The sequence below is a fragment of the Protopterus annectens genome, chromosome 5.part0 (assembly GCF_019279795.1).
Source record: "Protopterus annectens isolate FY-2018-M chromosome 5.part0, PAN1.0, whole genome shotgun sequence".
Taxonomy (NCBI): domain Eukaryota; kingdom Metazoa; phylum Chordata; order Ceratodontiformes; family Protopteridae; genus Protopterus; species Protopterus annectens.
Window position 1 is genome coordinate 925,285,876 of NC_056735.1, and position 16,301 is coordinate 925,302,176.

The 16,301-nt window shown below is 37.5% G+C and overlaps 1 protein-coding gene across 2 annotated transcripts in view; it reads right to left on the minus strand.

Annotated features, from left to right (window-relative positions):
- PGR (progesterone receptor) overlaps positions 1-16,301 on the minus strand; it is a 1,418,053-nt gene that overhangs the window by 155,096 nt on the left and 1,246,656 nt on the right. For both annotated transcript variants that reach the window (XM_044072709.1, XM_044072710.1), the window contains exon 6: positions 6,738-6,868. In XM_044072709.1, coding sequence (XP_043928644.1) covers positions 6,738-6,868 — 131 coding nt within the window. The remainder of the gene's footprint in view (positions 1-6,737; positions 6,869-16,301) is intronic.

The window sequence follows — 16,301 nt, forward strand, 5'->3', positions numbered from 1 at the left end:
GTCCACGGCTCTAGAGACTGATTCGAAGAAGTCAATCAGGTTCAGGAGACAAGATTGGCCCTTCACAAACCCAAACTGCGTGGGGAAAAGTGTTTGAAGGTTGCCAATGTCTTTGTTTATAAGTTCCATGATAATACATTCTATGACCTTGCAGATCAGGCTCATCAGACTGATGGGGTGGTAGTTCCTGGGATCCAAGGTGGATTGTCCCCTTGTGGAGTGGGATAACTGTAGCTGTGTGCCACTCAGTGGGCACGAAGCCTGAGGTAGGGGGCTATGATTAAACATGACACTTAGGTGAGGTGCCATTTCATTTTGTAGTTCATGTAGTACACAACCTGGGATGTCGTCTGGTCCCATGGATACTGTATTCTTAGCTTTGGGGAGTGTGTTTTTTACCTCTGTGGCCATTAGTACCAGAATTTGGCAATCTTTTGGTATTCAGATGGGCCCTTTAGGGGGTGAAAGGGGGTGAATTTTGCACTGAATCGATCTGCAAGGATATTGGCAATATCTTGGGATCAGTATATTTAATACCAACACTGCAATTTAGATTCTTGACATAGCTATAGAATGCCTTGTGGTTGTCTTTGGAATCTTTGGCAATTTTATTTTTGTAACTAGCTTTGGAGGATTTTAGGAGGGATCTCAGCTTTTTACTGAGGCTGGTAAGGGAGTTTTTTGCATCCTGGGATTTTCCTCTTTTCTGCAAGAGTTTCTTCCTTTTGTTGTTAAATTTGTTTATGGTAAGGTACCACCAGATTGGCTTCCTTTTTTTGGAGGAGAGCGTGTTGGTTCTATTGGGGATGGCACGATTCATGCAAGAGTGGATGTGCTCGTACAGTGCCTTAGTGTAAGATTCAGCAGTCGAACATTCAGTTCCCATCTGCATGGGTGTCATGAAGTTTGTCACTTCTGACTTGGGTAGCATGAAGTTGGCTTTGGAGAAGCTTTTTATGGAGGTTTTCTTACTAGGTGGTGAGGTCGGGATGTGGATGTCAAGGGTGATTAGCTTATGGTCAGACCTGACTAATGAGGGGGTGACCATAGGTGTGGAGCATCAATTTCCCATGTTGGTAATGACCAGGTCTGGGATATTGGAGCCCCTGGTGGGACTAAGGATTAGTTGATCCAGGGCATTGGAATTTATGAATTCCAAGAACCGTTGGGCAAAGGTGTTGGTACATGAGTAATTTTCCAAGTTAATGGCAGGGTAGTTGAAATCACCCAGTATTAGGGTGTTTGGTTGTATCTTAATATTTTCCAGTATGTTTAGAAAGGTGTGGTGAGAATCCCGGAGCATGGTGGGGGATCTGTAGCAAGCTACAATTTGGATTGCAGTCTTACCTAGTGTTGCACCTGGAGAATTTCAGATGGATTGTGTTGGACAACTAGCCTGGTGTTGTGAATATCCTTTGTGAATATAGACACTCCTCCACCTTGAGTGTTTCGGTCCTGGTTTGGTGGCCAAAAAGTGTGGTAAGAGTTGTAGCCTGGTACTTTAGGGGTGCTCTCTGGAGCCTTGAACCAGGTCTTAGTTACTGCACAGATATCAATGTTCTCCATTTTTAGAAGTGCCTTGAGAGAGTGCATTTTGAGGTTTAGACTTCTAGCATTACCTTCAGATTTTTCATGCTTGTACCTGTTACGGTGGTGGTTTTGTCCTTTGAATTTTGCCTAAAAAAAGCACTATAGGTGTGTCAAGAGCCTTAGCCAGTAACCTGAATCCCAGGGACGACAGGTGCAGACCATCTCTGCACCTGTAGTAATAGATTACCAGTAAACGTGAGGCAATTGCTAAATTCTCCAGAGATGAACATTTCAGACAGGTATAAATCCAATATAACTCCACCCCTAACTATGGTATATTGCTATTATAACCACATTTCAGGTGCAGGAAAAGCTAGCCTATCCTATAATGCCAAAAATGTGACTGTGCAGAAGCAATGCAAACATCAAAACTGTGACTGGACTCGCATACCTTTCAACAATACAGATTTTCGCAGAATGTCCAGATTTCTGCTTCATGTTTTTGTCTGTTATTCATAAAATTTAGTTTTTTTGGCAAATTGGTGGAAAATCATTAAAGATTGAAGTTAAAAATAATGACAGACATTTGAGTTTCAGACTTCATAACCTACAGAAAATTTATGCTAATGCATATCAACTTTCTAAGTTATGGCTTTGTCCAGATTTTTTTCTCCAAGAGGTTGAGAGGTATGCACACAGAGGTTAAAAGAAATCACAGCCATAGCTACACGTGTATTATAAGACAATGTACAGTTAAGTTATACACATGAGGCTCAAAAAAAACTACTTCTTTTTGTTTTTTTTGGTTGTAAAACATGGGTGAACCAGACCACTGTGGTTTCCTTTTTAGTCACATCCTAGTTACATACAGAAAGACATATAGAATTGCAAAATACCAACAAAGGAATACAATATCTACAGATTTAGCAAAATATCATAATATAAGTAATAGCTTATACAAAGTAACACTTCTGGCTAATTTAACAGATGTTTTGTTTTCCAAAACCAATGTATTTCTGGAGAAAGGTTTGTAAAATTAACCAAAACAAAACACAATACATAAAAAATGCCACACACACTCTTCAAGAAAGTCTTAACTTTAATCCTGGGTTTTCATAAAATCATCAGTATGTCTGTGTAGATTGTCGGATGAAAGCGCTTAAGCTCAGTGATTGTTTGAACTTTCTTGCAGACTCTGCAGAATTTTGTGTTTTGGCTAAATACCATGCTTTGCCTGAACCTACAAACCATTTCAGCTAGAGAAATGTTAAAATCCTTTAATGCTAATGCAAAACTGCATGGCAACTATTATACAGTTTTTGCATGGCAACTATTATACAGTAACACCTAGGAAATTATACTTCCATGCAAAGCCTCATAAAACGGGGTATTATTATATACCTTCTTATTTTCCCAGAAAAGGAGTTCCACAACTCAGAAAACAAGTACTGAAAAAGACCCGGAGGAGCGCAGGAGTTGGTGAAGTACAATGGGAGGAATAGTGACTGTGACACTATAGGATATGAGTGAGCTGCCTGAAGGTTTTAACAATCTTAGTTATAAGATAATGTAAAGAGATCTACAGTGGTCCAGGTTTATGTGCCTGTAAATTAAGGTACAAACAAACAGCTCTGCTCTTGATATAACCTTTAGTGCTAGCCAGTGTGAGTTGGTGATGTTCTTATCATGGGACATCTATTACAATCTGACAGACATTGTATTACATCCTATGAAATTTAAATATTAGCTTAGGTGCTGCTTCAAAAAATAAAGGCAAGACAAATTGTGATGTGGGAAGAATTATCTCTTTGGCTAGAGACCTGCTACCAGAAAAGTGTGGATTTGGAGACAGTTTTTGCTTGCACTGCAAAGGTGCAGGCTAGGGACAAATAAATTATTCAGCATCTTGGATGCAATTACCCTCTCCATAGGAACAACACCTGGAAGCAGACTGGCCAAATTCTCCTTTAAATCAGACAGATAAATATGGGTTTGAAAAGGTATAGTTTTTCAAACACGATCTTCAAATCCAGATGCTCAGTCTGGTGAAAATATTGTCATGATCTTTATGGGATTACCACAGTATCAGGTCATCTGCATATCAGATACACTGGAATTTGTTATGGCAGATCCATGTGCATTAACGAACTGCAATAATGGCAAAGGTGTCAGCAATCTTTACTGTCATTGCCTTTTCCAGAAGCTTCAGTATAGACAGAAGGAATGCTGGCTCACATGATTCACCTCAAAGTTCAGGCCATTCTTTAGGCAAAGTGTGTGAGTTAGCGACTATTTTGAGATAAAATTTTAATAGTGCGCTTCAAAGGTTCTACAATGAAGTGTTATTAGCCTTTATCAATGTGGGCAAAGGCCATCAGAACCAGTCTGGCTAAAACTGGCTATTTTATGAAACTGCCTATTGGTCTTTGATATATTAGGTTCACTGAGGAGTCTGAACATAGCTACTAACAGTTGCCAGAGTTAATGTCCTGCACTTCTTTTTATTAAATTTTCCAGGAAAAGTTTAAATACTATGATCTATAAAGCACATTATAAGCTGTGCAGCTAACACTTGCTCTGTGGGGCCTTAAATAATATGCATCACAACCCAAAAAAAAGATTTTCAGACAACTATAACAATATTATATCAATGCATATATAACCTTATATCTTTCTCTTAGGCCCAGCAAGCACAAGACTATGATGAGAATTTAATAACACAACATTCAATTTGCAAAAAATGGGTTATATTGACACTTATCGGTTCTAAGTCATTACATTCAGTATTTTTAAATGCTTACTCACATTTATATAATACCTATGCTTTTCAGCCTTGCCTTTTAAGTGAGTTATTTTGAGAAGTGTGGGAGCTTCCTCTCACCGGTGTTTCATTCCTTTTTGCCAAGATGGCCGTTTGGACTATGATTTATTTCAGATCGATCCAGTGCATCCACTCCAGCAGGTAAACTATTTGTTGCATCTTGGCTGAAAATTGTCTCTTTAATCCATTACAGTTTGTCTTTTTGAAATGTAGACTTACTAGTAAGCTTGCTATACTACTGTTCTTATGCTGAAACATACATTCATATGATCACTGGATCCAGATTATCCATTTCCAATGACTGTCTCAACTGAAGCCACTGACAAGCTAAGCAATGCATTCCAAGTAAGCTTACTAACTAGTTGCTTGAATGAACCACTGAATAAAGGATGCAGTCCACATTTTTGACATTAAAATAATCTCAGCAGTACTGCTGTTTTAATTGCCACAATGAGATTCACATATACTAAAACATTTTATACCAGTTTTCCTAAGCTAGGGGTCAGAACATAAGACAGAGAGAGTCGTAACAATGTCAGGTACCGGAAGGCTGACACAATAAACATTACCACAGTGTTTGTTTCTCCTACTTACATTATATTCTCTAAGCCTTAACTACATCATTCTTACATAGGTTCATAGATTAGAACTAGGCTAACTGCCCCTGTGGGCCATTTTAAGCCTAGTAAGTTAACTCATCTGAGAATCAAACTCTACTCTTTGTATCTGTAAGGTAAACACCTTAACTGTTATGCCAACCTCCCAATGCAACAAGTAGGTCATCCACTGCCATTAATGCCTGCATGTGGGGGATTGTGTCTGTTAGGGTTTGGGAATGGGCAATACATGAATATTGATGATATAGACTTTTTCCTTTGTACAAGCACTCTGTGTTTATCTCTTCTTAGCATATTCTGTCTTCTTATTTCTTGGGCTACATTCTGATGGTACATCCCCCTACCCAAAGTTCTCACCTCCATAGTCTGAATTATTATTATTTAGTGAACTGTTATGTGTGACTCATGCTTACTTTTATAACATTTTCTGGCAACTTGCTTCCTTGGCCATCACCCTCCCAGTGATATGCCAGTCCTTTTGATCAGTAGTTCCCCATTATCCTTCTAAGAGGAGTACCCCACATCACTCACAATCATCCTCTGCCTCCAGCAGGGACATATCATCCTCATTCCATCTTAAACATTAAAGGGTGACAGACAGCCATCAAAAGTTATAATCTTGAACAGACTCAATAATTTTATTTGCCCTATTTCCTTGAACGTTGGTGGCCTGAAAACATACTTCCAGGGTAGGCCTGCAGTAGAAGGGCATGCTTCCAAACCTCTAGCTTGTGTATACTAAGTTTGCTCTGCTTGACAGGGTAAAGTGCTGATTGCTTCTGTCTGGAAATGAGTTGCCTGCCCTTAAACACGCAGCACGCATGCTCTAAGAGCTTGCAACCTCCAACCCTGTCCTAGGATTCGGTAGTTAGCACCGGCTACTGATTCTCATCTGTTCACAGCCATCTCTTCCAGTGCCTGGACTCACTAATCAAACCATATAGCGGCCACTGTCAGACAGCTATCCTATTTCACCACAGAGCAGTCATTGGCGGATTCTCATCAGTCTCTTTTTGTTTAAGAAGCACAACAACTTTTGTACAGAAAAATAATTTCATCTTAGATCCAGGGATGTAGTCAGGCATATTCCTTGTACTCTACAGAGTACATTTTTATTCTGAGCTCCAGTATAACATTGGGGCTTTATCAGGCCATATTATGTCTATAACAATCTAAATGAATCCCTGTAACAGCATGTATATACCTTGCTTACACAGAGAATTAAACATCTAAAACAATATTTCTAATAGTTTATTTACTGAGCAGCTGCAAATGTTAGACTCAAGTGCTGAGGTGGGCAACTGCTTGAGTGATGTGCCTATTTTTTAAATATTGTGTGGGTTAGGGTGGCAGCAATAAGACTTTGTGAGTACAAAATGGAATTTACTGACTAGACATCTGCTTACATCTTTACATTTTTTGAAAATAGTACCATATAACATACACAGTTTGTAAATGTGAACATGAGTGTTAGGTGTTAAAGTCAGTAAGGCTTATAATTTAGTGAACAGATTATTATGTTTATGAGAGATTAGGAGCGCATTCCATTACTACTAAAATAGTCATCATCAAAAGCTGAAAAGTTAGGGGGATGCTGAACTTTAACTAAGGGCATGCCAACTGACAAGAAGTACACTGAACCTTATCCTTTCATTAGTTTTCATTTATTTAATCAATTTGTACAGTATGTGACCTTAGAAGATAGTCACAAAGATATGACTGCAGCTTTAATCATAATTCAGCATTAACGAAACAAACTCTGAACTTACTTGTATTTAAAAGTAGTAAGGACTTCATGCAAAGATATTCATCTTGTGTAATCTGAAGTTTAATAAACTCCTGGGGAATACGACACATAGCTAAACACAGCTCGTACATCACAGACTCCTTCATTCTTTGCCTAGAAAATAAATGATAGAAAAAATGTAAATATAAACAAACAATATTGAATTAGTATTTTGATTTCATAGACTGATATTACAGAAGTTGCTTATATTAAAGGATGTCATGTAATTATTAAGAAGAGGGCAAAATATATACAATGCTCTTTGAAAAATATAGACCAGTTGTGCTGCTTAGCTGTCATGGTTGCTACTTCTTTCTTCATATGCATAATGACAATAAACTGAAGGACAGATGGTCGTTTTTATAGAGAGTAAGAAAATATACACCTCTTTAATTTCAAGTGGCTAGTTTACAAATGTTTTGTGCCAGAAAAGAAGACAATATGAAACCCAAACAGATACTTTATATGATCATGCAATTAAAATAAACTACATCACAAAAACAGACTTGGCTGAATTGGATTTCATAAAACCATGCAATTAGCTCTAATAGACTGTTACTTTCTAGTCCTATGATGTTTACCTATATTTGCTTTTTTGGATCCTTTTTTTGTTGTGATATGCATTGAAGACAATGATGCCAATAAGATAGAGTTGTGTGATATACTCTTAAAAATAAATCTCTGACAGAGTGTATTTCAGTAGTATGGAAAAAAGACTCATCTATCAGCAGCAGTTATCACTTAAAGGAGAGCATCTGCGCCGTTTTCAAACTGAGTAATATTTATCTCATTCTAATACCAATGCTGGTCGGTTAGTTCCCCATATAAAGCCAGAGATGTGCTGTTTCTTCATAAAAAGCTAATCAACAGCTTTTAACACTTGCATTCACAATGTTATACCTTTAAATACGAGCAAGCCAACATTTCAGAGTCAAACTATTCACATGATCTGAACTAAAATTAAGGAATGAGTCAAGGAACAGAGGATTGTGAAAAGGTGGTTAGTGCTACAAATCTCTTGCTATTAAATAAACAGTCATTAATACTGAATGTCGTACACGATAGTATTTCCTCACTATTTTAACAACTGAATTAATTTGTACTAATCAAAAAAGCAATGCATACGTGCAATCCAGTCTTCAAAGTCTGTGTTGACTAACATAGGAAAAACTTAACTGATGGGTGCTCTGTGTGTATTAAAATAAGGACACACAGCAACCTTTCACAAGTTGAAATGGTGAAAATAGTCATTTACAGAACAAATTATTAGCAATGAAACAAGCAATATATGAGGAAGGACGCACACAAACATTGGCCCCATAATTTGATAACCATTAATAACTCTTATGGGGAAACTCATTCAGCTCAGATCTACTTATGATAATGAAGTTAATGATATAGGAGAAGCATTAAAACTATAACTTTTAGTATAACTGTATATAGGGTATGCTAGGTCTTAGGTTGAACTGCCATATAGTACAAAGGGCATCAGTGATACTAGCCAGGGGAAATTCAGTGTAAGAAAAATGGAAATGAATTTTTTCGAATGTTGTGGTAAGGTCACAAACAAAATTTACGCAACTCACATCCACTGCAGCTACAGCTAGTCACTCAGCAAAAAAACTTAAATCAGGTTACTTCCTGAAGCCAGAAAGGTCTGGCACTCTCCTCATTTCAAAGGAAAACAACCACACACAAAAAATCCTCTTCCTTCACAAAACAAACTGCTTCATTTCACCTTTTAAGTCAGTATCATCATTCATTTCAGAATGCCTGTACAACACTCCCTAACAGTAGCACCAGCCAGTCGAAGCACCTAGCACCCTGACATTTTTTATTGTATCTGATTGGAAACTGGAAAGGCATTGATTATAAAACAAAAATGTTGATGTTTTACTCATTTGGTTCTGAAGCTTTTTGTGTGTAGGAAGTAGTTTTTTGTAGTTGAGGAGAGAAGAGAACTAATTTCTGCTTTCTTGCTGAGTGGGTATCTGTAGCTGTATGGATATGGTTTGCAGGCATCTTGACTATGACATCACCACAGCTTTCCTTCCTGTGCAGAACAAGTTATGTGGCACACTATTTTCCCTAAAGTAGGAATTAGACAAATATATGCCTATTCATAAGTTTACCAAATACGACTTACTTATCACACCTGGAATAAGGGGTAAGGTCTAAGTGTGGGCATTGGCAAGGTGTCTGACTACATAGTCACATTACCTTGTGCATTCTTTGATTCTATGATGCCATAATTCCCTTAACTGGGAAATCTATACCACCACAAACAAATATACACATAAATTCCTGGATTTCATTAACGTTGCCTTCTTCAACAAACTTGTCCAAATTGCAATGAGAGGCTCTAAAATATTAGACCTGCTTCTCAGAAATATAGCCTCCCTATACCCAAAGCACACCGTTACCAAATCACTGGTCATCTCTGACCATTGCGTAGTAACATTTACTCTAAGATTTAAGTTGCCTTGAAATCCCTTCATTTTCAGAGAATACTCTAAAGCAAATCTGCTCCAGCTAACTGATAACCTGTTAAAATTCAAACACCTTTCTCAATTAGATGATCCTACTTCACATGCTACAATTTTTAAAGGTAGATTTTATGCCCACCTCCAAGCTTGTTGTCAGGATATCAGATATTGCTATCTGTGCTAGCATGATTGGCTGAAATTTTATAAATAAATGAAAATAATTGTAAATTACACTGTGTTACATATGCAAGCATGACTAGCTATAATTTTGTAAATAAGATTATGTCCTTTGATTATCACTCTGATTTATGCAAGATGTTTGACTGTCAAACAGTATTCTTTGTAAAGAGAATTCTGAATGCATGTTATGTCAGAGTCAGCTGACTTAGATGTGATGTCATTGTGTGCCAGTGCTGGGAGAATAGAATCTTCACTGCAGTTGTTTGTTTACTTTTCAAAGTCTGATATGAGAGTAGAATTCTCATGGTAGCATCCTGATACTTTTGAAAAAGATCTGCTATGAAAAGCAGGTCAGTTGGTCAGTTTTTCATTTAGTTGTTTTCCGGAGCTGTTCGGCAGTAGTAGTTTAGAGAGTAGTTGTTCCATCTCCTGAGGATAGACAACAGCCTGGAATTTTGACATAATTCCTCATGTTGCTTTGCAGAAGTAAGAGCATAATCTTGCCTTGTTGAGTTATTTAGATTAGATAGGGACAGTTAATCTTCACCTAGGCAGGGAACTAGAGCTAGTTAGAAGTTTTCTAAAATCAATGTGAGATCTATCCTACTGTATTATTTTTATATCTCTTGTGTGTGAAACTCTGTTGTTTATTGGAATCAGTTATCCAGTATTTACATGTTTTAAATCCTTTTACTTATTATTACATGTTTACTACCTCTCATTGTGGCTGGCTATTTAGTTAATATTTTTAATAACTTGATAGTGTTTCTGCTTATTGTGATACCACCAAGGCCACTCTGAAAAGCCTTACTGCTTGTCATACATACTACCATTTGTTTCAATATTTATTTTGCCCAATATAATTGAACAACCCCTTTTGAAGGGTATTATGGTATTTGACTGGTAGCAGCCATTACCTTGTAATTTGGGCAAAGAAACACAATAGGTAAATCTGTGTCAGTTTTTCCCAAGAGTATGTGTATGTGTGAATATCAGACATTTGAGAGTGTGTGTGTGTGTTATATACCTAGAAATGGGACACAGTGTTCTGCAGTGGTTAGTTTGGAAACTCATTTGGGGACCTGGAGTAAAGCATATAATCCAGTCCTAGGTAGTCTTAAGGGAAATTGTATATTTCTATCCCTGCTTTTCATGACACTCCCTTACCAGAGACAGTGGTGAGGATTGAGACTCCTTAGCTACTTCCCTAAGGTGAAGAAGGCCATCACACTTGTTTAAAAGTCTCAGTCCTCATAAAGCATAAATATAGTGTCAAAGTTAAGAAAAAAAACTTTTTGTGGGATACCAGTATCAAAAAAAATATATAAGAGAAAGAAACTCGTATCCTATAAAAGTAAACTTAGCACCCTGTCATCTATGGAAGAGCTTAGAAACAAAATCAAATCTCCAAGAGTAAGTACAAATTTTGAATCGACACCCATGCCAAGGATAACTACAAAGTTTTATTTACCTGTGTCAGATGTCTTAGAAATAATAGCCAAACAATGTACTGAGTTAATAGAAAATAACATTGCCAATGTATTAGTGGACAAAATAAATTCAAATTTTACCCCTTATCTCCCCCAAGTTGCTCACAGCATACTAGCATGCCTATGCCACCCCTCTAAATAACCTGCAAGCAAGTATTAACTACTCTCTCATTTATAAGTCCACAGGTAAATAACAGTCTTGGGGACCTTATGGGCAATTTTAAGCCCATTCAATTTCTCTTTTGATGCTTGAATTAAACTATCCCACTGGGTGTCAGAGACGGCCTTACCCATTCAATGCTCAATAATTATATATTAACCATTGTAAGAATATCTGGGAATTTACCATACATAATTTGAGGGGGCCCATGCATGAGATACAGTATTTAGCAACTGCCTCTGTCTGTTGGTAATACAGACGGCAATCTGGAATAAATGTTCTATAACCCATCCATAGTTCCAAGATGAGCTTGAATATGGACAGAGGTGAGCTTTGTTTTCTGTGGATGGGACTCTGTTCTAGGGCATTGTTATTGTCTGCAAGATGTACCTTTCCCTCCAAACCATTCCATTGATATTACAGAAAAGGATTAGATCCATGGGTCCTGGAAATGTGACAGGTTGTCTTCTTGTCAGTGCCAAGAGTTGCCTGGTTCACTCTTTATTATAGCTATTCAGTCTCAGCCTTTTCACTGAATTCATGTTGGAGGTATGCAGAATTGCTGTAGTCATCCCACTCCACAAAGAGGGACCCGCAACTTACCTGGACAACTTTCTACTGATCAGCCTCACTATGCTTATTAATCAATGGAGCACATCATTATGGACCTCAAAAGCAAAGGCATAGTCTTTAAAACCCGGAACCAAGCCCACATAGGTTAGATAAAGGCAACTCTTGTGTCTTAAACCTGGTGTACATTTTGTAACAAGCCAGTGAGGCAAACTGGTTCACATGCCATAACTGGACTTAGCCAATTAAATGTAAATTCTATATTAGCCACTGGATAGCAAATTGTCTCAGTGTTGCAGGCGCACTGTCAACTAAAGAGTGTTTTCCAGCTGTGTCCCTCAGGCATCGATCCTGGAACCTCTCCTCTTTGGTATTTATTTCTTTGACATTAAAGTAGACACCAAAGGCCTGTGGCATTGTGTCCTTTGGCAAACCTGGGCACTCATTCTCCTACCATCTAGGCAACACTCCCTTTAAAAATTAACTCTATTATTAGTGACTTGTATACCTTCTTTACATTTGAGCTATCGTTTGACAACCATGTGACCACTTTTGCTAGGAAATCCTTTTATAAAGCCAGACTAATCATCAGGGCCATATTTTCTAGATCCAAGGAAGTAATTATCCCCCTCTACTCATCCCTTATCAGACCAATATTACTGTATGATACCCACTTTGGTATGTACTTGACTAGCAAATGATACTGCTTAACTCATTACAGCTGAATAACGCCTCCAGGTGCCCCCTACTGATGTCTGTAGGGGTCAAATGTCGCTTGTTTATATTTGTATCTATAACTTTAAAACCACACTGCACACAGTATTAAAGGATATCTTCTTAAAGCTTACAAACTGCCAAACACAACTGCATTGATAGTTGACTTCTGTCTAGTACAGATACAAAGGTATTAATTATTGTGGATATGTGGATATGATATTTATTTATATTGTCATGAATGTCATACTTTTCTAAATATCTTGACAAACAAGTAGCATAGATGGAACTGCTTACGCTTGTATGAAAACTCTTAGCTGTATGAATGAAATGCTTCTGACAATATGTGTGTAACTTGAGTAGCTGATGAGCTATTATAAGTTGTTGATAAAATATTAGAAAGTTAATAGTTACTCTGCTTACTGTAATTTATAAAACCCAATTTAAGCCTTAGAAGCTAAAGAACAGTACCACTATAAAAATAGTTTGCACTGAAGTCTTTGCCATTAATACTTATTTAGTAACCTTGATGGCTCCAGAGATGTAAACATTTGCTTGACATGTGAGGACATAATTTAATTTTATCTAAAAGCTTAGGCTCCACCCATTAGAAGGTACAGTGCAAATTTCCAGAGTCACATGGGAGGGAATCACTCATCAAAAATCAAGGGGATTTCCTCCTTGAATTACCCTGACTGCCTTAAAGCACTCTTAATCTTTTCATTTTCCTACCAACTATTGAGAGGCACACTCTGCCTTTAATAGAGACTTGAAAGAGACAGTCCTATGGAACCCACTTCAATCCACAAAACTGATGTCACCCTAAACATGTTCTAAATAGATCTAAATATCCATGGAAACATACATATAGGACTTGTTGGCAGGATGAATATGTTTCACAGAGAATACCTCTTTTATGAACTTGACTCTCCAAAAACAGTAAGCAGAGTAGCTCCATGATGCTTTTCAAGGATACCCTGGATGACTGGATGGGCAGTCAAGAGTACACCACTGGTGTGGTTCCTCTAGTCCTTATAGAAAGGGACTGAAACTAGGTTGGAGTATGTGTGTGTGTTTGTGTGTGTGTGCGCGCGCCTGTGTGTGTGTGCCTGTGTGTGCATGTGCGTGTGCATGTGCGTGTGTGTGTGTGTGTGTGTGTGTGTGTGTGTGTGTGTGTGTGTGTGTGTGTGTGTGTGTGTGTGTGTTTTATATATAATTCAGTGCTGCTGGGCCTGAACGAATGTAAATGCAGAAAGTGGAGTGGTAGTCACTTGAAGCACTGTAGCAGAGCAGTTGCATTTAATCTTTCAATCATGCATCTTAACTACACTGCTTTTGCAGAGCTGTCTGATTTAAACAGTATTAAATAAATGTACTAAGCCCATATAAAATCTCACTTTCAATTATATTGGGGTCTGGTATCTGAAGTCTTTCTTTTCTAAACATAAGAAAATGCTCTTCTTTTTGTCCCTGTGTTACGATTTCTAAAGGCTGATACTATAATTTCATTGCCTGTGAATAAATAATATTTGCAGTAATGTTACCTACGAAAGGAAGGTTTGTCATGGGGTTGTAATTATATAAATAATCAAGATCCAAATTATACGTACTCCATTAAACTTTCACCTCTTATGGATACTCAGAGTAATGCAACTGTCATGTTGTTGCTTTGACTAATGGTTCTGGTTGAGGATGATAAAAGTCCTTAGACTACAAATAAAATAAATTAAGGAAGTCAGTATTCCATACATTTGATTATAGCTATGGTCATTTGAACTTAATCTAGTCATGCTGCAATGATCATTTAAGAATCCTCGTTGTCTTCTTCTACTCCTAGTTCACTTTCAGTCATAATTTATGGTGGCCATAGGCTTGAGTTACTGCTTAGCTATGGACACTGGAATCAACTCTGTTTGACCAATGTCATTAATCTTGTTATCTTTACTTAAGGAATATTTCCCAGACAAAGCACCTCATTCAATATGAAGACATTGTAGTGGATATGTCTGTTTTTGTTTCTTCGTGTTTAAGACTACTTCAAAACATCTGCACAGGGTTTGATGCTTTGAGCTCAAGAGCCTGAAGCTGGCAAAACATGTTTCTATCAGGTTACTGTTACGTTTCTTTTTCTTTTGAATAAATTACATCTATCCTGCAGGACCTGCAGTGGTTGTGCAGTTGCACAGAGGTTCTCATACAAGATACTAGTTCTTATTCCCACCTTATTTATATTGCCCTACATGTTCTGACAACCATCTAAACTTATCTGACTAAGCTGACAGGAAGCTGCTAGCCTTTCTCAGAATGTGCATTTAGTGAGCAGGCCTTTATTCCACATTCCATTCCATGGTCTATTTGCTTGGAACACACTACTATGGCAGCATACAGAATTCTCTACTGTGGGCACCTTTAACATGTACCTGAGGATGCAACTTTGACATAATATATATAAAATCTGCTGTTTAAGTGCACCTTCAGTCTGAATTTATCTTTGTATATTTATGACATTTAAGGTATGTTTTTTATGTGTTTTATATAATTTAATTTAATATTCTTAGGTTTAAGCATGCAAATAAATTCTGACTGATTTTGACTAAAACAGACTTTGGGGTAAGGTACAAGTGATGAAGCAGAAGGATTTTTGGTGGCTGAAAATTGGTAGATTAGGATATGTTGAACCAAGGAGTGCAAGAGAAAAATAATTCAGATTAAAGAATTACATTGAAAGTATGAGAGCTGCCTTCAAGACAGAAGTCAAAGAGAGAGACAATGTCTGAGTTTGACAAGGAAGTCTGAATTTTTTTTTTGGCAAGGGAGGGGTTGCTGTTGGAGGCAACAAAAAGATGCCAAGGGTACAGTGAGGAATATGCAGTGATTTAGAAGTAACATTTTTGAATTAGAGTTTACTGCTAGTTATGGATGTATCTGGTGGAGAAATAAAGCAAGCATATGACCAATCAAGAGAAAGAAAGTGAGAAAACGTGACAGGTTCTCAAAAAAGTTTAAGAACACGAAGAAGGAAGAAAAAGTCACATAGCCGGGAAGAATGCATGAAGAAGCATTAGAGAGATGAAGCTTTTTGCCTTTCTGTTTCATTGTAAAGTATAAAGAGTAGTCATAATGGTCATTTGGAAACAGGAGAAGAAATAACTGGATTATTACAAACCAATTTCCCTAAAAAACGGAAATAGAAAATTTTTGACAAAGGGTTTAGTAGCTCACGTGACAATGCATTGCAAGGGGCCACTGGAGCGAGATATAAAGGTTTTATAAGTGGTAGGACTTCAGTGGAATATTGCTGGATCCTCAAATATTTCATGGAAGACATGTAAGCAAGGAAAACAGAAAAGTCAGGGTTTGTGCACTCTGACATTAAAGAAAACCTTTATTTGGAAAAGGAGGATTCCTTTTACAGGCAGTGATCGCAAATTCAGAAAATGGGCAAACTAATTATACAGATCCTGAACAATACAAGTAAAAGGGCAACAGGGATCTTTCTAAGGAAGTGAAGGTGTAAAAGGACATGAGGCAGGGCTTTCTATTATCTGCAGTTTTAATCACGCTTCCAGCTGAGATACTAACTGGAAGAATTAGTACCCGGATTCAGGTGGAGAATTTGGAACACTTTAGAATATTTGTCAGTAGTTATGTCTTAATCACATGAAATATAAATGAAGCATTCTACTGTACCCTACACAGTTAGGAGGACCTTGGGGAAAAAAAAATAACCTGGAAAGTAAATGATGAAAAGAAAAACACCCAGCTGGAGATGGTTTAGTATTTGAAGGGGAACATTATGGCGGAGCTTGTTTTCAGGTATTTATTTATTTATTATTTACTTATTTACATTTGATAATACATAACTGGGTAGTGTCTGACTGGGCTAGAAGCCCATTTTCAGCGGAGGCCCAGGGAGAAAATCTCCAAGGAAGATGAAGATTACATAA